General features: G+C 48.5%; 1 protein-coding gene across 1 annotated transcript in view; it reads left to right on the forward strand.

The window, feature by feature from the left end:
• The window catches only part of MORN1 (MORN repeat containing 1), a 215,264-nt gene that overhangs the window by 26,311 nt on the left and 166,615 nt on the right, over positions 1-22,338 (forward strand). The window contains exon 7 of the mRNA XM_063145530.1: positions 21,623-21,719. Coding sequence (XP_063001600.1) covers positions 21,623-21,719 — 97 coding nt within the window. The remainder of the gene's footprint in view (positions 1-21,622; positions 21,720-22,338) is intronic.

Genomic DNA, 22,338 nt, shown 5'->3' on the forward strand with positions numbered 1-22,338 from the left:
AGGTAGGTTAGGCTGAGAGACAGTGGGCCTGTTCAGACAGCACACTAAGCTACGGTTAGGGTGCTAACCCTTCAGCAGAAAATGGTTAGTGAGTGTGTTATGTAGCCACCATGGTTAGGAATAATTCACACAACATGCTAAGTCATGGTTCACACGACACACTAAACCATAATGTTTAGCTCAAAATGCTTCACTGCTGTGGCTTGGCGTGTCATCTGAACAGGGCCACCGATTGGCCCAAAGTCTCCGAGTGACTGAGTAAGGATTTGAACCCAGGTCTTCCCAGTCTAAATTTGACTCTCTAACACAGTCATCTTCACAGATTTTCAAGCAGAAGCAACTTTGGCTGAGATCACTTGGGGGCTATTCCTGGGCTGGGGGAGGCCTCTCCTCTCCCCACTTCAGTCATGTGGTGATGCTATGTATTGGACTTGGCCTTTTTCAGCCCTCTCCTCCCACCCACCCCTCCAAATATAGAAGCAAAGCCTCGTCAGTCAGTCTATCGGTCTCCCAAGTCACCAGGCAGGCAAATTCCCACAGACTCACTTGGTCCTTGGATTGGGATGGATCTTTTCCTCGTCACTGAGAGACTGTTCTGTTCTATATGGGGGTTGGACTCGATGGCCTTTTAGGCCCCTTCCAACTCTACTATTCTATGATTCTATGATTCTACTATTCTATGATTCTATGATTCTATTTAGTGCTGCAAAATGTCCCACATTGCTCTCTCGCTCTCTCTGGCATTCATTTTCCCCTCTACCTCCAGCACCTGTCTGCCCATCCCTGAATCCTCCTCCGGTAACCCAGATTACAGCAACCAGCCCCTAAACCAAAAAACAAGGCAAAGCTAGAGAGCTCCTGTTTAAAGGGAGCAAGCACTGCAAAAAGAGAGAGATGAAAAGCCACACTTGGGGTGATTAGGAGCTGTAAAGGAAGCACGCACCAGCAAAAGCCGGCCCTTAGACTGGATTTAGCACAGATCCCCGGAAAAGAACACTCACAGCTCACAATTTGGAGGTTTAAGACCATTTATTTGGAAACGGGTAGGTTACATGGGATTAGCATACTAAAACTATTAAAACATGCATATATAGAAGAACCCAGAAAAAGCAAGCCAGAAACTAAAACTACAGTTCATACATCACCCAGCCTTGGAGTCAGCCAGCCGCGCTGAACTCCCCCCACAAAGTATATTTTATAGTTTCTTTTCTCCAACTCCTTCCCCCCTCCCCTTGGCTTTTCATACGTAGATCTTTCACACCTCCTCCTGAGATGTTAATGTCTCTCAAGGCCGGGCGGACATGCCTCAAGCGGTTCCTGGCTTCACCATTCTCCCCCATGCAGCTGGGCCGCTTATCTCCCTTTTCCTATGAACCATAACAATAAAATTAACACGTTAAAAGACAGGCCATTCCCAGTTCCATTCACCAATCCCTTACAGGAGCTACCAGTAGCCCCCTGTCTTGCAGTGAGGAACACTGCTGTAACCACTCTGTAACACTGTCTCCCTTGACAAGGCAAGGCTCTGTTTTTTAAAAAGCTAACTTTGGCCTTTTTAGGCCAGTCTTGCAGTTTGCAGCCAATTATTTTGCTGCTGCCAGCATCAAATATTACTGGAGTACAGCAGAGTGTGGCCCCCCAGAGGGGTCCAGGGGAGTGACATTGCCCCCTAGAGCGCTGGGCGATGTCCAGCCCTGGTGTAAATAAATCTTATATCACAGAACCACTCTGCAGTGACATTCTTCTAAGGAAACCGAATTCTGGATGGATGCTGGAACTCCAGAAATGTCTCACCGCTCAGAAGTGGGGTGCACACGTGTCACTCTGTATTAATAGTTTGAAATCCTTCTCGAGTTCCGTATGGGCCTTTTCATCTTGAACCCTCTGTGTGGATTGCGGCAGTTCCTTTGGCAAGAAGTTTCTTTGTGAAAAAGCGCCTTCTTTGCAGGTGGGAGAAGCCCATAAGGTTAGCCACCTGTTCAGTGTCGTTAACAGGTGTATCAAGCAGCAGGCCTTCCTCCGGGAAAGAAGGCAAACTAAATGCAGCCAAAACACACAAAGAAGCAGCGAAAGGGAAAGGCTGCAGCACAGCATCTGCTAACTGGAAGCCGAGCAGGAGCTAGAGATTTGCGTGGCGGCATCAGGGCAAGGGGCGGGGGAGAGGTTGTCAACTTGAACTATTTTTAGGGAAAGGGCCATCGAGTCATAGCAGAGCACATTCTTTGCAGACAGAAGGTCCCCGGTTCAATCCCAGTATCTCCCATCTAAAGGTCGCAGAAGATCCGGGATGGACCCGTGCCTGAGATCCTAGAAAGGCACGGCCAGTTAGAATACACAGAGCTGTGGTCTGCTTCCGCATGAGGCAGTGTCATGTGTACGTTCCTGTACACTCCTATCAAATGTTTTTTTAAATATGAATATGTCTTTAAAAATATTTTTTTAACAAATTTTTTTTACACGCACCTTCAGTGCGTTTACCAGCCTCGTGTGGCGCAGAGCGGTAAAGCAGCCGTTTCTGCAGCTGAAACTCTCCCCACGGCCTGAGTTCGATCCCAGCGGAAGCTGGTTTCAGGCAGCCGGCTCGGGTCGACTCAGCCTTCCATCCTCCCGAGGTCCGTAAAATGAGTACGGGGAAAGGTACTCACGGCCGGGGAAGGCAACGGCAAACCACCCCGCTATAAGGCCTGCCAAGAAAACGTCAGCGAAAGCTGGCGTCCCTCCAAGAGTCAGTAATGACTCAGTGCTTGCACGAGAGGTTCCTTTCCTTTCCTTTCAGTGCCTTTAATAGCGCACTCGGGTGGCAGAGTGCGTATCGTTTTGGAAGCGAGATGGGGGCCGCCCCAAAATAAGGTCGTGATTTCTATACACGAGGGTAACTCAGTAGGTACGCAGCTGCACATACGTTTTTAAACTTAATAGAAAAAGTGGGGGGGGAGCTGAAACAGCCCAATGAGGTTTGAGCGTGTTCTGCGGCCTCCAAAAGCCACAGAAAATCCAGTGTCAGATTGAAAAGAAGAACCTGGTGGTGGTAGTGGGGTTTGTGGATTGGCCTGCTTGAGCCACTTAAAGCTTCTAGTATCCTGGAGGAGGGCATGATTGACTGGCAGGAATCCCGAGAAGGAGCACTTCTACAGGGGGTGAAAATATATGACAACCTTATGTTACAGGTCCCACTAGTTTCTATACAATAGAGGGCCAATTCCTAGCCTTCCCCTTCTATCTCTGTGAGGTTCTTAAAGAACCAAGATTCCATCGTTCCAAGAAGCGTCACCCAGGCTGAGTCCGTGCTGATGCTGGCTGGCTCAGTTCTCACCTGGGGCGTTCAGAGGACCACGGCGGTAAAAGCAGCCATCGTTTCTCCCCACCCCCACCCCCCGCAACCACAATTTGCATAATTACCCATGATGCAGCGTGGGTTGCCATGTCATCCAAACCCGGCACGGTGCGTATCGGGGGTGGCTTCTTATCCACGCCACAACCTCTACTATAAGCCATGGGTTGCCGTGTTGGTAAGACGCCAACCCAGCGCACCATGCCGGGTTCGGATGACACGGCGACTGCGCTGCATCGTGGGTAATTCTGCAAATCGCAGTCGCGGCCGGAGAAGCCATGATGGCTTCTTTTACCCCGGTCATTGCGTTTTGTGGGGCAGAGTTTAAGGGCTGGAATCTGAGGCTGAGTTGAAAAGGGGGCTTTCCTGCCGCTTGTCCAAGGCATTGCATAATTCCTATAGGCTCGTGGCTGTCACCTGCCTGTCAAAGCCTTAAGATTTTTGGGGGGTATTCTTAAGGGTGGAGGGAGATGGCAGATCTGGGGTGATGGCTCCTGGCTTCGACAAGTCTGAGGATCTCAGACGCTGTGATAGAATGAAATCCACTGGGCAATATGTGTAACGTTCATTCTAATTGTCTCTATGGGGACGTGACGTAACTCAGTAGTACTTTGCAGAAAGTCCCCGGTTTGATTGTTGCCATCTCCAGGTGGGGCTGGGGCAGACTTCTTCTAAAATGGCTAGAGAGCTGCTGCCACTTCTGAGGTAAGCGGACCCAGGGCCGGCCCTACCATTAGGCAAGGTGAGGCAGTCACCTCAGACGGCAGATGCTGAGAGGCAGCAGGAAGGTGTTCAAGGAGAGAACTACGTGCCTCGTGGCCTACTCTGCCCCACCCACCCCCGAGTTAGCCTGCTGCCTTCCAGTTCAGTGGAGAAGGTTGTCCCCTCGTTAATGTGGAAGACGGATTCATCTGCCAGTCCAGTCAGCTTTTCTACGTGGAATGGGAGGCGGCACCATCTTGTCCTTTGCCTCAGGCAGCAAAGTGTCTTGGGCCGGCCCTGAGCGGACCAACGATCTGATTCTGTGTAAGGCATTCCCCTACGCAGCAGTGCTGCAGGAGTTTGCACAACCCAACAACCCCAATTTCTTCTAAAATCTCTGGGTTGTGGACGCTCTCCTATCGCTCCTGCTGTGAGCAGGAGAGGCCAGACAACCTGGGAATGCTCCGTCCGTGGGTTGTTTGTGGCGACGTGTGAACCAAGAACTCTGGCTGATCTCTCCCTTCGGAGCAGGCGTGCGATCCAGGCCAAGGTGCTTGGGACCCTCAGGGGGAGCATTTCCACCTGTCCTTGCCTGGGATCCTTTTGAGGAGCTGCTTCCTGGAAGGAGTCTGCCTTTGTGTAGTCACCCGACCCTCAGGTGGGTTGACTCTTCCTCTCTCATCTCTTCCTCTCTCATTTTCTTTTGCTGTTTTTTTTTTTTTACATTTTCTGGGGAATTTTTTTATATATAGATATATATTTGCTTTTAAACAGGGGAAAGGATGTGTTTGGCTTTAGGTTTTGTTTCGTGCTTTGTTTAAACATTGTTATTCAGATGTTGCTGTCAAAACGTTTGCAAGTTGTGCTTTGTTATTCGAATTTTTGCATTTGTGTTCATCTTTGTGAACTGGCTTGGAGGCTGGGGTGGGGGAAAGCTTTATTTGGCTGAAAGGTTGCCTAGAAATAAACCGTACCATTATTTTCTGGTCCCGGTCCCAGCTCTTGTTTTGGAGAGGACGCTTTGAGGTTTTGTTAGGGTGAGCAAGTCAGTGTCATTCTTCAGGGTCCAGCTCCCTCCCCAGTTTCTAGGGCAGCCTTCTTCCAACCTGCTGCTCTCCAGATCTGTTATACCACAACTCCCATCATCCCCAGCCAGCATGGGGATCCCAGCATGCTGGCTGGGAGTGATAGAAGTTGTAGTCCAACGCATTTGGAGAAGGCTGCTCTAGAAGTTAAGACCGCTTCTAGACGAGGCTTTTATCTCGGCGGCTCATTCACAGAATATTATGAGGCGGTCCAGGGGGGATTCTACACGTCGTACTGAGGGCGCTTCCATGCGCCCCCAGTGCGCCCCCAAAGCGATCGTGTAGCTTGCCTGTTTGAAGAGACGAGGAAGAGGCGTCCTTGCAGCTGCCGCCGCTGCCGCCACCACCCACCTACCTCCTCGCCGACCGGGTCGGGGAGCGGAGCTCGCCGACCCGGTCGGCGAGGAGGTAGGTGGGTGGCGGCAGTGGCAAGGACGCCTCTGCCTCGTCTCTTAGAACAGGCAAGCTACACGATCACTTTGGGGGCGCACTGGGGGCGCATGGAAGCCCCCTCAGTACGACGTGTAGAATCCCTCCAGGTGATGTTGCCTTCCTCTAGTAACCCTCCCGTTTCCCCCCATCACTTCTTCCGTTAAAGAGAGAAAGACAATATAGTTGCACAATGTCTCCTAACTGGTAGCTCTAGAAGCCCCGCATCTGAAAGCACCCTAGATCTCTGCGAGGACTGGCTACGTCTTGTCTCTGCTGCACATCATGGTAGTTTTGGCCCAATTTCATTGAGCCCTTAGTGTCATCCTGCTTTCACTAGGGGTGTCCAGATTTTGTGGAATCTGTCCCGTGTGTGTCTCATGGATTGTGCGGTGTTGTTCATTCCAGCATCTGTTCACAGACAGATACACATTTTCTATCAAGATCACTTGATAGAAAATTACCTATCAAAATTACCTATCATTACCTATCAAGAACACTTCAAAGTGATCTTGATAGGCTGGAGTGCTGGGCTGAAAACAACAGGATGAAATTTAATAGGGATAAATGCCAAGTTCTACATTTAGGAAATAGAAACCAAATGCACAATTACAAGATGAGGGAATACTTGGCTCAGCAATACTACAAACGAGAAGGATCTTGGAATTGTTGCAGATCACAAGCTGAATATGAGCCAACAGTGTGATATGGCTGCAAGAAAGGCAAATGCTATTTTGGGCTGCGTTAATAGAAGTATAGCTTCCAAATTGCGTGAGGTACTGGTTCCTCTCTATTCGGCACTGGTTAGGCCTCATCCAGTTCTGGGCACCACACTTCAAGAAGGATGCAGATAAGTTGGAGGGGGTTCAGAGGAGGGCAACCAGGATGATCAGGGGTCTGGAAACAAAGCCCTATGAAGAGAGACTGAAAGAACTGGGCATGTTTAGCCTGGAGAAGAGAAGATTGAGGGGAGACATGAGAGCACTCTTCAAATACTTAAAAGGTTGTCACACAGAGGAGGGCCAGGATCTCTTCTCGATCCTCCCAGAGTGCAGGACATGGAATAACGGGCTCAAGTTAAAGGAAGCCAGATTCCAGCTGGACATCAGGAAAAACTTCCTGACTGTTAGAGCAGTACAACAATGGAATCAGTTACTTAGGGAGGTGGTGGGCTCTCCCACCCTAGAGGCCTTCAAGAGGCAGCTGGACAAGCATCTGTCAGGGATGCTTTAGGGTGGATTCCTGCATTGAGCAGGGGGTTGGACTCGATGGCCTTGTAGGCCCCTTCAAACTCTGCTATTCTATGATTCTATGATTCTCCGATACACGGAAAAATGTGCAAATAATTCTTTAAGAGGTTTCACAGCAATTTACGTAACATTTAGCATATTGTCCCCTATTTTGTTCACCTATTCCCCGCGTATATGTTCCAGCATGGCATATGTCTCAGCAGAAACATACATATTTTCCTGCCAATAAACTTGCATAGATTTTGGGAAAGTTGGGGGGGGGGGGGGAGGGAGATCCAAAAGTCCACAGACTCCATGCAGCCTGGAAAGCCGGTCTATGGGGTGGCACCGAGAAAGAAAGGACTATGCAATGGTGCAAACCCTACAACCATCCGTGATGACAATTGACATTTCCCTTTTGACTGGAACCTCAATGCCCACCAAGTGGAGCCAAATCCAAAATGGTGGCTCAGGGGGCAGAGCCTGGCATGCTTCATGTGCCCTACTCTACCACATTTATAAACACATACAAGTACAAATCTATATCTGAATTACTACAGATCAGTCCGAATTAGAAGGCGGGGCGGGGGTCTTCATTGCTACTGCAAATCATCCAACCATCTACCAGCAGACCCCGATCTACACTTCTGCACTGTATCACCCAGCTTTTCTCGTATTTAGATACTCTCCTGTCTAACTTCCATGATGGACCTGTTGTATACACTTGAGACCACCATCTATTGTACAGGTTGACGTTTTTTAAGGGCGGAGCAACGAGTTGAAGCCAGCTAATGGATTTGTTTGGGCTCTGGATCCATCAAACAGAAGCTTATGGAAATGATATGCTGTCAGAGGCTTGCACAATGAGACTGAACTAACCAAAATTAATTGCAATAAGAGGCATAATAGCGGCTCAGTTAGCAACAGAAACACTATCAATTAAGTAGAAATTGCTTCCTCAAAGTTAAATACATGTTTCTTGCCACTAATTTCAAAACACCTTTTCCTTATTTATAAGCAGAAACCTCTCAGGCGTCTCACACGGCAGCATCCGAGAGAGAGAGATACACAAATTTAAAAGCCAAACCTTAACCGTACATCCAAAACCGGTATTATTGCCCACCTGTTGAGAACATATTCTGAGCCCTCTGCCCCTTGACCAGGATTGTCTGCTCTGGCTGGCAGAAGCTCTCCAGGGTTTCAGGCAGGAGAGGTATTCCCATCACCTGTAACCTGATCCCTTTACCTGGAGATGTTGAGGATTGAACTGGAGGCTTCCTGCATGCAAAATGTGTGCTCTGCAACTCAGCGATGGGCTTCTCCCCCATGGCAACACAGGAAGATGCCTTAATGCAGGTCAGACTATCTGTCCATTGGATTCCAGGGAATCTGGGTTCTGCATGCCAGCCGTGAGACCTTCTGACGCCAACCGTGTTTCTCCATTATGGCAGGATAGACCCTTCTTCTCTGGGATTTATCCTTTTATATCCCAGTTTCAAGGCATGCTTTGTGTTCCAACCCCTGGAAACTCCCTCCTTGGTGCTTCTGAAATTTTACATAGCAATCTCCCATGTGTTGCTTTGGATGCAATTTATTTATAGATGTATATAGTTATACCCCGCTATTTGAGTTCCAAAAGCAGAATCACGCAAGATGGCCAACAATATTTTAAGAACCAAATATATAATCCGATACGGAACCAATGAAATGGCGAGAGTTGCAGATTAAATTAAGAACGCTGTGGGGGGGAAAAAACAACACAACGAAGTCATACCACACTTGGGCCAAACGCCAGCTGAAATCGGAACATCTTCACATGGTGGCAGAATGCCAGCGTAGAGGAGGCCAAGTGCAGGGCAGGGAGTTTGAAAGGCAGAGTGGCGCCATTCAGAAAGCCCTCCCTTGTATCCCCACCCCTACTTCTGCCACTTGGCCATGGATGGGGATGAGACATGCAAGAGGGCCTCTCTGGCTGACCTCAGTGGAGGGGCAAGATCTTATGGGAGGAGATGCTCCATTGACTATGCTGGACTCTTGCAAACTGCCTGCTGTTGGTGGAGGAGCCATCAGGAGACAGCACCTGCCATCTCCAGGTGAATTGCCATAGATCAGCAAGGATTTCTGACTCTCAGCGGTCTAACAACAGTGACAACAAAAAGCCTTATTTCCCTCCAAGATTAGGGTGCTGAAATCAAGAAAGCCTGGGAGAAAAGAAGAGTAGCTTTGTGCATGGAAGCATCTCTGTGCAAGTTCCAGTTCTGGTATAACAAGCAAACTCCCTGGCTAGGCACGTCCTCGGAGGCACATGGTTCTGCCATTCTGTGTCCACCTTCTCAAGCCACTATTTTGTGCCTGGCTCCAGTTGGTAGAACTTGGGGTTCTAGTGAAAAACAACATAGATCCCAAGAAGCCTAAAGTCTGCCCTGCTCACGCTGCAAAGTCTAAGTGAGAGGAGCAAGGAAAAGGAGTGACAGCCTCTTGCTGAGTGACAGAGAGGATTAAGCCCAGAGGGAGAAGCAAGCACACGAGTCCTTTGCGCAGTGCCGTGGAGGAAGGGCGTGCTTAAGGACGGAGATAATCTTACCCAAGGCCCTCCCAAAGCCTGGGATGGGTCCTGGGAGGATAACCCATCTTGCAATGGGTAGTTCTACCTGTCCAATTCCAGAGACAGGGTGACTTGATTATTATTATTTATTTATTTATTTATTTATTTATTTATTTATATAGCACCATCAATGTACATGGTGCTGTACAGAGTAAAACAATAAATAGCAAGACCCTGCCGCATAGGCTTACATTCTAATAAAATCATAATAAAACAATAAGGAGGGGAAGAGAATGCACCAAACAGGCAGTATAAAAGTCAGAACAAAATCAAGTTTTAAAAGCTTTAGGAAAAAGAAAAGTTTTTAGCTGAGCTTTAAAAGCTGCGATTGAACTTGTAGTTCTCAAATGTTCTGGAAGAGCGTTCCAGGTGTAAGGGGCAGCCGAAGAAAATGTACGAAGCCGAGCAAGAGAAGGAGAGACCCTTGGGCAGGTGAGAAACATGGCATCAGAGGAGCGAAGAGCACGAGCGGGGCAATAGTGTGAGATGAGAGAGGAGAGATAGGAAGGAGCTAGACAGTGAAAAGCTTTGTAGGTGAACAGGAGAAGTTTATATTGGATTCTGAAGTGAATTGGAAGCCAATGAAGAGATTTCAGAAGTGGAGTAACATGGTCAGAGCGGCGAGCCAAGAAGATGATCTTAGCAGCAGAGTGGTGAACAGAAACCAACGGACTGATGTGAGAAGAAGGAAGGCCAGTGAGAAGAAGGTTACAGTAGTCCAATCGAGAAATAACCAGTGCATGAACAAGCATTTTGGCAGAAGAGACAGACTTGAACTCTCCCCGCTCTGGGTGAAGCCCCACCGGAAGTCTTAGTTCTGCCTCTACTCAGAGAATCGGTGACTTGCAACGAAGACAGTATAAAACTTTTGGATCAAGAGGCAGGCGTTTCTCTTCGAGAGGGGCATCTATGGACCAGGGGACAGACCAGAGACATGCACAGGCACCCACATGGAGTCCGTCCGTACTGCCCTCTGTGCGTAACTGGCCCTCTGAATTAACTTCGTAGATTTCAGATATGCTCTGGAGAAGTCCCTTTGCTTTTGGACACTACTCTGGAGCAAATGTGTTGTGTACTTTGGCGTTAGTGATCTGTTAACACCTCTCTGAGTTGCTCCAGGCTCCCTGGTGGTGGTGGGTTTTTCCCCTGCTTAACTTCCAACAAAGTGAAGTGAGTTTTCCACTTGGTTTTTTTTTTTTTGTCAAACGGAAGCTTTTGAGAAGTATCGCTTCCATGTACCGGCTCAAACCAGCTGTTTACAATGCAGGCCTATTTATTTGTGGATTTTCATCTCCATGGGGAAATGGGGAAAAGGGAAGGTTTGTGCTTGATCACATGGGGCCAACTAGCAGCCCGCCAAAAAAACAACATCCGGACCACACCTTGTTTGGCACAGAGTTCACCTCGAGAACCTCAGCTGGGGATCACGCAGTTGAAAAAAGGTAGCAAAGACTAGCTATTGGGAAAGCTTCAGAGATGGTGCTCGTGCCCCGCCCCTTTCTCTTCTACTGTCACAACACCTATTATTATTATTATTATTATTATTATTATTATTATTATTATTATTATTTATATAGCGCCATCAATGTACATGGTGCTGTACAGAGTAAAACAATAAAATAGCAAAACCCTGCCGCATAGGCTTACATTCTAATAAAACCATAATAAAACAATAAGGAGGGGAAGAGAATGCACCAAACAGTCACAGGGTAGGGTAAAACTAACAGTATAAAAGTCAGAACAAAATCAAGTTTTAAAAGCTTTAGGAAAAAGAAAAGTTTTTAGCTGAGCTTTAAAAGCTGCGATTGAACTTGTAGTTCTCAAATGTTCTGGAAGAGTATTAAAGCAGCAAAATCAAACTATCCTTGTTAAGGCCTCATTGCTGCAATGGTAGCTCCTTTGCTTTCAGATCAGATGCAACTTTATCATTAAGTCTACCTGCACTGGATTGGAGAATACCTTCTGTGTTAAGAACATCAGAAGAGCCCTGCTGGATCAGACCAAGGGTCCATGTAGTCCTGCAGTCTGTTCACACAGTGGTCCACCAGCTGTCGATCAGGGACCAACAAAGCAGGACATGGTGCAACAGCACCATCCCGCCCATGTTCCCCAGCAACTGGTGCACACAGGCTTCCTGCCTCGGTTACTGGAGGTGGCATATAGCCATCAGGACTAGTAGCCATGGATAGCCTTCTCCTCCAGGAATTTATCCAACCCCCTTTTAAAGCCATCCGAATTGGTGGCCACCACTACATCTTGTGGTAGTGTTTCAAAAAGGATCGGTGAATCGCCATTGTCACGTGCGAAAGGTACTGTCTCTCCCTGCAGATACCTGGGGGTCTCTTCCATTGGGTACCAATTAAAGAAAAACACTACCCAAGGCCCTCAACACGTGCCCACCCCAGGGCTTTTCCAGGCCTTACCCTGCAACCCATCTCTCCCAACACCTGAAAAGACTTATGAACAGTGGCGGGATAAGCGTCGTTTCTAATCGGACCCTCGTTACTGACATGCACATTTATCTATTATTTACATACCAGTTTTATTATTTTAGAGCCTCGTGTGGCGCAGAGTAGTAAAGCAGCAGTTTCTACAGCCGAAACTCTCCCCACGGCCTGAGTTCGATCCCAGCAGAAGCTGGTTTCAGGCCACCGGCTCGGGTCGACTCAGCCTTCCATCCTCCCGAGGTCGGTAAAATGAGTACCCAGTTAGCTGGGGGAAAGGTAATAACGGCCAGGGAAGGCAACGGCAAACCACCCCGCTATAAGGCCTGCCAAGAAAAAGTCAGCGAAAGCTGGCGTCCCTCCAAGAGTCAGCAATGACTCAGTGCTTGCACGAGAGGTTCCTTTCCTTTTTCCAAACCTCCCAGGGAGCCTTGGCTATGGGGCAGGATATAAATGTAATAAATAAAATGAGTACCCAGTTAGCTGGGGGAAAGGTAATAATGGCCGGGGAAGGCAACGGCAAACCACCCCGCTATAAGGCCTGCCAAGAAAAGGTCAGCGAAAGCTGGCGTCCCTCCAAGAGTCAGTAATGACTCAGTGCTAGCACGAGAGGTTCCTTTCCTTTTCCTTTTATTATTTTATATACCAACTTTCTGCCGACGACTAACGGTATAAAATATAGAACCACAGACTTCTCTCAGGCCGACTGACAGTCCATTCAGGAGCTGATGGCATGAGCTCCCTGGCTTGGCAGCCTTCTTCTCGTTGGTTTTGCATTTTATTTATTTATTTATGACAGTTTTCCTACCGGCCGGTAGCCCAAGCTCACCGGGCGGTTCACAACAATTAAAACCATGAAATACAACATAAGATACAATATGAATGTTGAAAACTTTAAAAATATAGCATAAAATAAAAAAAAGCAAGTTAAAACCTAGCAGCAATGCAAAAACTTAACAGATTTAAAACAGTTTAATAGCTAGCGGTTTAATAATTCTGTCTATAACAGGAGTGAGCAACCAGTAGCTGTCCATGTTCCGGCCCAAAACGCCCCGTCGTACCTTTCTATTGACCATGCTAGCCGGGGCTGATAGGAGTTGTAGGCCAAAACAACTGGAAGGCCACAAGTTGGCCATCCCGTTTTTATTGTAATTGTGAAATATACTGACACTACATGAAGAATACTACTGCAAGCTTAAAACTACCACCATCTCGAAGTTCAGCGGTGTTCATTGTATTTCTGATGTCATTAAGGTTGATGCAAGCTGTCATGCCCTCACTAGAAGAATCCTTCTCAGAGGAAGAAGTAGAGCCTTGAGAATCCAGGGAGACACCACATCAGTCACTGGCACCAGACCAGGAGAAACCTGGGTCTTCAAAGGAGATGGCTCCAGGTCCTTTCCTGACACTGGGAGGGGACTCTGGCTCTGGAGCAGATGTTGAGCAATGTCCTGACGCCCAGGAGTGTCATCACTTCAAGTGGCAAGCCAGTATGCTTCCTGTAAGAAGCAGTGCTTGCTTGCAAAGACACGCTCTTCAGGAGAAAGCAACTCCTCTTGATGGGCATCAGCTGAGCCTGGGTGGGGCTCAGCAGCCTCTGTGAGTAAACGCCAGCAGTGAGAGCTTGCTAGTTGCTGGAAACAATGTCTCACCAGCTTCTGCCTTGTCTCCTGTTTTCCTGAGCCTGCTTTGTTCTTGAACCCCTGTGCTACGACCTTGGACTCCTGCTTGACTCTGCTACTGGATTGTGTATGTACTGGGCCGCCTAACTGTGTTTGACCCTTTGCCTGTTTGACCGCTCCTGCTTTGCCTGACTCCATACCTTGGACTGATTACCTGTGCCTTGACCCTGAGCCTGTTATCTGGATCACTTTTGCATTTGCCTGAACTTCCTTGAACTGAAGCTTGTTTGCTGGAACCTTCGCCTGGGTTATTACTTGGCCTTGTGGTCAGCCCTATAACTAAGACTGCTACAGCTGTAGAGAGACCAGGGCGTCATCTACACTATTCATTACACCGTTGTTTAAGTGCATTGTTGCGTCCTTCCTTGCTACGTTAGGAAATGCAACTTGAGCCCAGTCAACCGAAATACCTTTTCTTCTATCGTTTTACCCCGGCACACTCTTCTTTCGAACGTTCTTCATTATGCTCATACCGTCTCTGAAGTAAACCTCCTTCTTCCGGTGACTCTGAGCTTTGCTAGACCTGCCGGGATGGCAGGGAGGCGGGGCGACGCGTAGGGACAAGGGAAGCCCTGCAGCGTTTTAAAGGGGCCACGTGCGCCCCGAAAGATAAGCATTTTTTAAAAAAATTAAGCCTCTGTCCCCTCTTTCACCGCCCTCCCTCCCCCTCCCCCTTGTCGCATTGTGCCAGCTCTCCCTCCCCTCATCTAGCAAAGCCCTCACTTGTGCGCCTCTGCCTTTGGCCATTTGCACAGCCATTCACACATATCCCCCCCCCCTCTCTCTCTCACACACACACAGGATCACTGGGGAGAGGCTTTAACCTCCCCACTCCAGTGATCTCAACACAGCCAAAATCACTGTTCCCAGACTGCTTGGGATCGCTGGGGGAGCAAGATTAAAGCCCTCCCAACACACAACACTCCCACTTCGGCCAAAATTGCTGTTCACAGGAAGCAAAGGCCGTGGTCACGAGACATGGCTTTGAAACACGGCGTTGAAAACAACGAAAGGTTGGGGCACATTGTTAGTTTTAAAACGATTTTAACGGAAAGTGGAATGGTTTTAAAAGTCAGAAGAAACGTAACAACAACAGCATCACGTGACTGCTGACGTCGTCTCTGCCAACTTGTTATACGTTTCATCTAGACAAGTGTAGACTGTCTTTAGGAAAGACAAAACATGGCTTTAAAATGTTTCCTATCCTTTAATTTTGTTTTTGTAAGCTGCCTTGATCCGGTCAAGGAATGGCGGGGGATATGCATTTTAAATAAACAAATCAATAAATACTCTGAGTATGATGTTACAGCTGAGATGGACCAGTTGCTTAGGGAAGGATGAGACTGGCCATCCCTAGGAAAATTCTTGTAGGCTTTCAAGGAATAACCAGTGCTGATTTGTTCCCCCCCCCCCCCCCGATCATCCAAACAAGGGTCTAACTGCCCCCCCCCCTCCCCGGTAAAGAATCCTGGGAATTGTACTCTGGTGATGGTTCTGAGAAGTCTCTGGTCAAGGTCCCTCTTGTCTGTTGCTCTTTAGAGCTGAAGTTCCCTAGGGACAGGGAATGGCCATTCAACCAGTGGTTTAAGGAGCCAGAGGATCGACAGGTCCCAGGCACCTTACTCCCGGGCCGGATCTACACTACTGCTTTAAAGCGCTTTATAACAGTTATAAAGCGCTTTAACTGCTTTAAAGCGCTATAAAACTGTTACAAAGCGCTTTAAAGCAATAGTGTAGATCCGGCCCTGGTGCCACTGAGGCACTAAGGCAGCACCCTCTTTCTAATGGCCAGGCAAGGCACTCTGGCTCTTCAGCTACATGCCCTGGCAACCAGTGGAGGCCTCATTGGCTCTGTATAGCTCCAGGCTTGGTTGCTCAGCCTGCGTCCGAGCAACTTGTCCCACGGAATTGCTCCACGGACCCCCTTTTTTCCGGAACCTGACTACAACCCCATCTTTTACCCGTGGCCCCTTTGCTCCTGTTCTGCCTGCTCCTGAATTGGGAGCCCAGCACAGCCACGGCCTGACCGTAGTGTGCATTCAGCCTCTGATCTACATTTAATTGGTGCTGGAAAAGACCAGATGGAAACAAAGGAATGGTTGCTTTTAATTGGAAATCCACAGCATGAGTGAGCCAGTTAGTGAAAGGTTGTGGCTGTGCCTCCCCCCCCCCCAACTTTCCCTCCCCTTCGTTCTCTTGTCTGGAGGGTGAGTGGCTTTTCCGCCTTCTCCCACCCCCACCCCGAGAGCCCCTCTGTTACTCTGGCTGTTTCCGCGCTCGGCACCCTTTTGCCACACGCGACTAGCACAGAGAACGCTTTCGAGAATGTCAGCGTTTGCAAACCTCTCCGTGTGTTACATTGCTAAGCAACTTTTAGAAACACTTACCCCCACTCTTCTTGCCATCTGGGAGAAGAAGCTGGTCTAGGCAGGCATGCCAGGGGGAGATGGAGGCGGCGGCCGCATTGTATTTGGGGGGTGGGTGGGCAGGGGAAGCAGCCAGTGATGAAAACAGTGAATAAATGTGTGAACTGGTAAGATGTGGACAGCTATTCTTTTTTTAAAAAAAAAAAATGTATGGAAGATACACCGTGACAAAACATTCTGGTGCAGACTCCAGTTTTTTTTTATAGCCAAGAGATTTGAATCATTTCTGTCTCAAGCATATTGCTCACGGAAGCTTATGCCCCAGTAAAGTAGCTAGTCCCTGGGGCACTGCAGCTCTTCTTTTCTCGGCTCCTGAATGTCATCACAGTGTTGGAGCAAGATGTGCCACCGGTTGTCATGGACCAGTATCCAGAACTCTGGTCCTCGGAAGATCCAAACTCTTCGTCCTCAGAGGAGGCTCCAGTGTTAACAGCTGAGGAAGAAGGCTTGGTCATGGAAAGGCATAATGAGGCTTCATAGAATCATAGAATAGCAGAGTTGGAAGGGGCCTACAAGGCCATCGAGTCCAACCCCCTGCTCAGTGCAGAAATCCACCCTAAAGCATCCCTGACAGATGCTTGTCCAGCTGCCTCTTGAAGGCCTCTAGTGTGGGAGAGCCCACCACCTCCCTACGTAACTGATTCCATTGTCGTACTGCTCTAACAGTCAGGAAGTTTTTCCTGATGTCCAGCTTGAATCTGGCTTCCTTTAACTTGAGCCCGTTATTCCGTATCCTGCACTCTGGGAGGATCGAGAAGAGATCCTGGCCCTCCTCTATGTGACAACCTTTTAAGTATTTGAAGAGTGCTATCATGTCTCCCGTCAATCTTCTCTTCTCCAGGCTAAACATGCCCAGTTCTTTTAGTCTCTCTTCACCCTTCCACCTCTCCAGAACATCTTTCCCCAGAAGGATCCTTGGAGTATGCCCCCATGTGTCCAGAGGAGGTTGTCTTGCCGTCTTTGGACTCTGAGGACTCCAGCCATAAGGACATTAACATTCCACAGCTATTCTGGTATTGTCACAGCCTTGGGCTGCTAAAACAAGCCAAGTCCATTTAAGAGACACAGTGGAGCTACCAAGTCTAAATGCAGCCAAACTGCTACTTAAGGCTCTGTCTTGATCTGCTCCTTGTTGGAGAAGCATGCAGACAACCCTGCCTGGCCTCCATCACCACTCATAACTTTCCATTAGGCTGATCACTTTCCATGTTGCTTCTCTGAGAAACTTGACATAACCTGATTCATGCTAATGATCTGACCCTTAGCAGAACCCTGCAATTGAGCCTACAGCAAAGGGCCTTGACAGAGCCCACTGCCTGAAACAGTACATTGGTATTCGTGGTTGAAGGAGAAGGCAGTTTAGGATCCTATTACAACAGGACATAATCTTCCCAGTCTTAAGCATCAGGTGATCCTGGAGAGCCACTCCAGTGATACTGCTTTCTATGTAGCTCCTTGCTCAGCTGTGCTCCTTCCATCTGGGCAGCTGAGAGTTGAATAAAGCGTCTAGGCCAAACTTCTCTAACCTGGTGCCCTCCAGATACGTTGGATTATAACTCTTATCAATCCATTCACAATGGCCAATGACCATGCTTGCTGGAGATGATGAGAGTTATAGTACAAAACAGTTGCAGGGCACCAGGTTGGGGATGGCTACACTAGGCTCTTCCCTTGGGCTTCTGGGTTGACCGACATATTGCCATGTTTGCTTTGGGTATGTGCCACCTTTCTAGCTTTGAGGGCTGTACTGGGAAGTGAAGGGAGACTCCAGCCTCCATGCCTGATGTACAAGGGCAATAATCTAATCTGGCTTCCCATCCAGGCACTGACCAGATCTGTTTAATTCAGCAAGTTGGCAGCATCATGTGTCCTCAGACCATGCCCTGGGCCCAACCTTAAGTTAACGATGTTTGTGTTGTAATAGACCTGTAAACATTGGCCCTTTATCTTAAGGAGCTGCTGCTGAGTCAGACCAATAGCCTATCTAATTCAGTACTGCCTAGACTGACTGGCAGCAGTTCTGTAGGTTTTCCATCAAGTGTCTTTTCTCCAACCCCACATGGAGCTGCTGGGGATTGAACCTGGGACCTTTCCCATGTAAAGTACGTGCTCTACTACAGAGCTGCAGCCCTTGTGGTTCTAGCTGCAGCCACATAAACCAACATCGTTCACATCAGCTGGCCACTTACAAGCTCATAGCTCCCGCCAAAGAGCTGCATACCACATGCTCCCAGGGGACGGCGCATCCCTACCAATGCGTCTTGCGCACAACTGCATGTGTGCAGTATCTTAAGAAAACAGTGGCGACTCCAGAAGAAAAGGAACAAGGAGAAAGGTCTATGATGATAAGGGGAGCAGAAGGGAACGTGTGGCGCGTGTGATGTGGCCTACAGGCCCATGTCCATCTTGCCATTCCAGATGCAGAGGGTGCTCTGGGAGCTAGTTCATTTGGGGTGTTGATCTTTTAACCTTCCTTCCAAGGAGCTCAGCCGAACATCCTGGCTCACTGGTTCTACGTATGGTCTGATTGGTGCTCTATCAGCAAGAACATAGGAAGTGGCCTCACTCCAGGTCAGACTATGTGCCTATTTACCCCAGTATTTTTCACCCGGACTGGCAGCAGCTCTCCAGCAAAGACGGCAGCACTGTTCCATCACCAGCGACTGCCAGGGATCGAATCTGGGACCTTTTGCAGGCAATGCAGGTGTTCTGCCACAGTGCTAGGGTCCCTCCTGCATTAAATGGGCCAGAAACACAAATAACTCTCCTCCTCCTCCTCCTCCTCTTCCTCCTCCTCCTCCTTCTTCTTCCTCTTCTTCTTCTTCTTCAGAACATAAGTCGAACCATACTGGAACAATCCAGGGTCCAGCATTCTGTTCCCAGTGGCCAACCAGCTGTTAAACAGAGACCAACAAAGCAGAACTTGAGTGCATCAGCACCCTCCCACCCATGTTCCCCAGCAACTAGTGTATACAGGCTTACTGCCTCTGATACTGGAGGTAGCACACAGCCACTAGTAGCCATCGATAGCTTTCTCCAACCCCCTTTTAAAGCCGTCCAAATTGGGGGCCATCGCTACATCTTGTGGTAGAGAATTCCATAGTGTGAGTATGAGCTTTGCGAAGAAGCGCTTCCTCTTATTTGTCCTGAATCTCCCATCAATCGTTTGGGTTCTAGCATTATGAGAAAAGGAGAAAGCATTCTCTACACTTCCATATTCTCTTCTTCTTCCTTTCTGTCTGTCTGTCTTCTTCTTACGGTGTACTTCTTATGAGGCAAGAAAAATAAAATACACCCCACCAGTGTTCTTAAAATATACTGGTCTCCTGCAATTTTGAATCTCAAATATATCTACAAATGAGACCTAATGTAGGAATCTGAATATAAAACACTGCCGTATACTGAGTTAGGCTGTTGGTCCATCTACCTAAGTATCGTCTATTTTCAGTTGTACTAAGGACGTCTCTGCCTGTTATCCCCCATCCCAAAATCTGCAGTGATGCCCTGTGTGCAAAGCATTAGCAATCTGGACACTTTCATAGGTCCAGAGACCACTTCTTTCGGCATTTCCTCCTGTATGTCCATCGTGTGTGTGTGTTCATGTTCATGCATGTGTGTTTTGTTTTACACAAGCCCCACAGAATGCTTGCCCCTTTATGATGATATTCTAAGTAAAAGTATTTCCATGGAACACTTTAGAAGAGTGATGGAAAGAACAGAATCAAACCAGTTGCTGCAGCAACATGTTTTCCAATGCCTGCGTTCGGAGCTGCCTGTGCAATCGCTCTCTGCCTCCCACCCTCCCTCCCTCCCCCTCTATTTTGGATACTAGTTGCTAAGGGTGTAAAAAAGAGAGTGGCAGAATTTGAGTCTCTGGATCCATCTGGGATTTGATGGTGGCTCAGATAAATTTAGAGTTATAGTAGCACTTTGTTCCGTGCAAGCCACCGTTCCGTCAGCTGGCAGCGCCAAGCGCCGAACCAAGCCCACCCCCACGCACACAATATGAATTTTCATTTGCAGCCGAGGCGGCCCGACAGAAGAGACGTGGCTAGGGGAATGGCAAAGGGAGTGCTCGCTTGCCCCCCCAGTGCCTTGAGGCGTTGGTGCCTGCTAGCCTGAAACGCACGGCACCTTTCTCCGTTGCGACCCCCACGCCTCGGCAAAAACTGTGCCGCCGCCCACATGCACATTTCTAGCTTTCTTTGGCTCTTGGTCTCGGCGTCTTGGCTTCTTCGCCCTAATTGTTGTCACAGATGGGCAGGTGCCTTGCTGCCTACCGCTGCCTCTGCCTTTATAAGCCAATCTCCTCCCTCGGTTTGGCTCCGTTGATAATCCGGCATTATGTTGCTTGACATTCTTACCATCAACTCCCAATTGCAAGGACGTTGAACAATTTGCCACTATTGACTCTCTCTGTCTCGCTCACCAGCTCTAATACCCTGGTCAGCGCCTAATTGTTAAGAGGAACATATTTGTTTGTTTGTCATCCCTCACTTTGCTAGCAGAAGGGCTTTCACGGTGGCTTGCAAATATCATAAAAAACCAACATAAAAAATGTCAATAAATACAACTGATCAAAAGCCAACCTAGCAGACAGACTGAAAGATTTTAACAGCATCCAGCGATTCCAGATTCTTCCCCTCGCCCACCTTCTATTAAAGACTTTAGCCAGCCATCTAGGAGGAACACATGAGCGCGTGTTCAGAGGAGGGCAACCAGGATGATCAGGGGTCTGGAAACAAAGCCCTATGAAGAGAGACTGAAAGAACTGAGCATGTTTAGCCTGGAGAAGAGAAGATTGAGGGGAGACATGAGAGCACTCTTCAAATACTTCAAAGGTTGTCAGAGGAGGGCCAGGATCTCTTCTTGATCCTCCCAGAGTGCAGGACACAGAATAACGGTCTCAAGTTACGGGAAGCCAGATTCCAGCTGGACATCAGGAAAAACTTCCTTACTGTTACAGCAGTACAACAATGGAACCAGTTACCTAGGGAGGTTGTGGGCTCACCCACACTAGAGGCCTTCAGGAGGCAGCTGGACAACCCTCTGTCAGGGATGCTTTAGGGTGGATTCCTGCATTGAGCAGGGGGTTGGACTCGATGGCCTTGTAGGCCCCTTCCATGCTATTCTATGATTCTATGAAATCCCATCCTGCCCAAGTTCACTGAGGATGTGAAGGCCTCAACTTTCCCTAATTATTCTCCGCAAGATTTACAGACTGTACATGGGGGCGGGGTGGGGAGGGGGCAGTGAGGGTGACAAATGGGGGTATCATCGATGCTTTGTCCTTTGATGGGGCAAAGTAGTAACTCATTGTCTGCACCACATTTCTTGACAGATGACAAACTGCAGCCGCCGCCGCCACCCCGGGGTGCAAAGGGCCTGGTTCCCCTGAAACCCTCTTCTATTTAGAGGTCATGCTGGACTGGCGACATAATCCCAGGCGGTTGTTTTTGTCGTCCGTCCCCCCTCCCCACGCTGCCTTGCCTCTCCCACTCGACGTTTTCACACCAATTTTGGAAGGGTATTTCTAAAGCGTCCCCGCCGCCCCCAGGCCACCCGCTCTGCTACTGTAAGCGTCTGGCTTAATCTCTTCTTTCTATAGTCGCCCATGTCGTGGTCTAAATTTGAAACCAATGCATATCTCCTCTCTCTCTCTCTTTCTTTTTCCTTCCTCCGTTTGAAGGGACAGTGGAGAAATGACACATTCAACGGACAGGGCTGCCTAATCCATTGTTCAGGTGTCATCTATGATGGACAGTGGCTCAATGGCTGCCCTATTGGTATGTACTTTGCTTATGCAACCCAGTTAGTAATGAGACTCCAGCATAATGCCTTGCCTTTCACGCCATGGATTAATACAGTTGGACTGCAGCGTTGGCAGCGTTTTTATTCCCGGGACATGTCACTCATAAGAGTAAAAGCACGAGTGAGCTCTCTGGGGGAGAGGGCTAGCAGTGGGGGGGGGGGGGAATGAATCCATTAATGGCACAAAGTGAGGAGCCACCACACGAAAATGCCACCAAGAGAATTATGTCCTCCTTTTCACGACAGCCCTGTTCATGCACTGGGAGCAGAAAAAGCTTCTGTCACTTTGCCAACAGTTCCAGATGGATCGGTTTGTCCCTTGAGAGTCTACAGGATGGCCAAAAATATGCAAAAGGTACTTACAAGTGGGCATGATCAAGGTGTGCACACCGAGCCCAATTCAAGGTGCTGGTTTTGACCTATAAAGCCTTACACGGCTTGAGACCACAATACCTGACGGAACGCCTCTCCGTAGTGACGAATCATACCTTGATCCGTAGTGACGAATCATACCTCGTAGTGACGAATCATACTATATTCGTAGTGACGAATATACCCCGTCACTACGTTCAACATCTAAGGTCCTCCTCCAGG

The sequence above is a fragment of the Elgaria multicarinata genome, chromosome 20, assembly GCF_023053635.1.
Source record: "Elgaria multicarinata webbii isolate HBS135686 ecotype San Diego chromosome 20, rElgMul1.1.pri, whole genome shotgun sequence".
NCBI classification, from domain to species: Eukaryota; Metazoa; Chordata; class Lepidosauria; order Squamata; family Anguidae; genus Elgaria; species Elgaria multicarinata.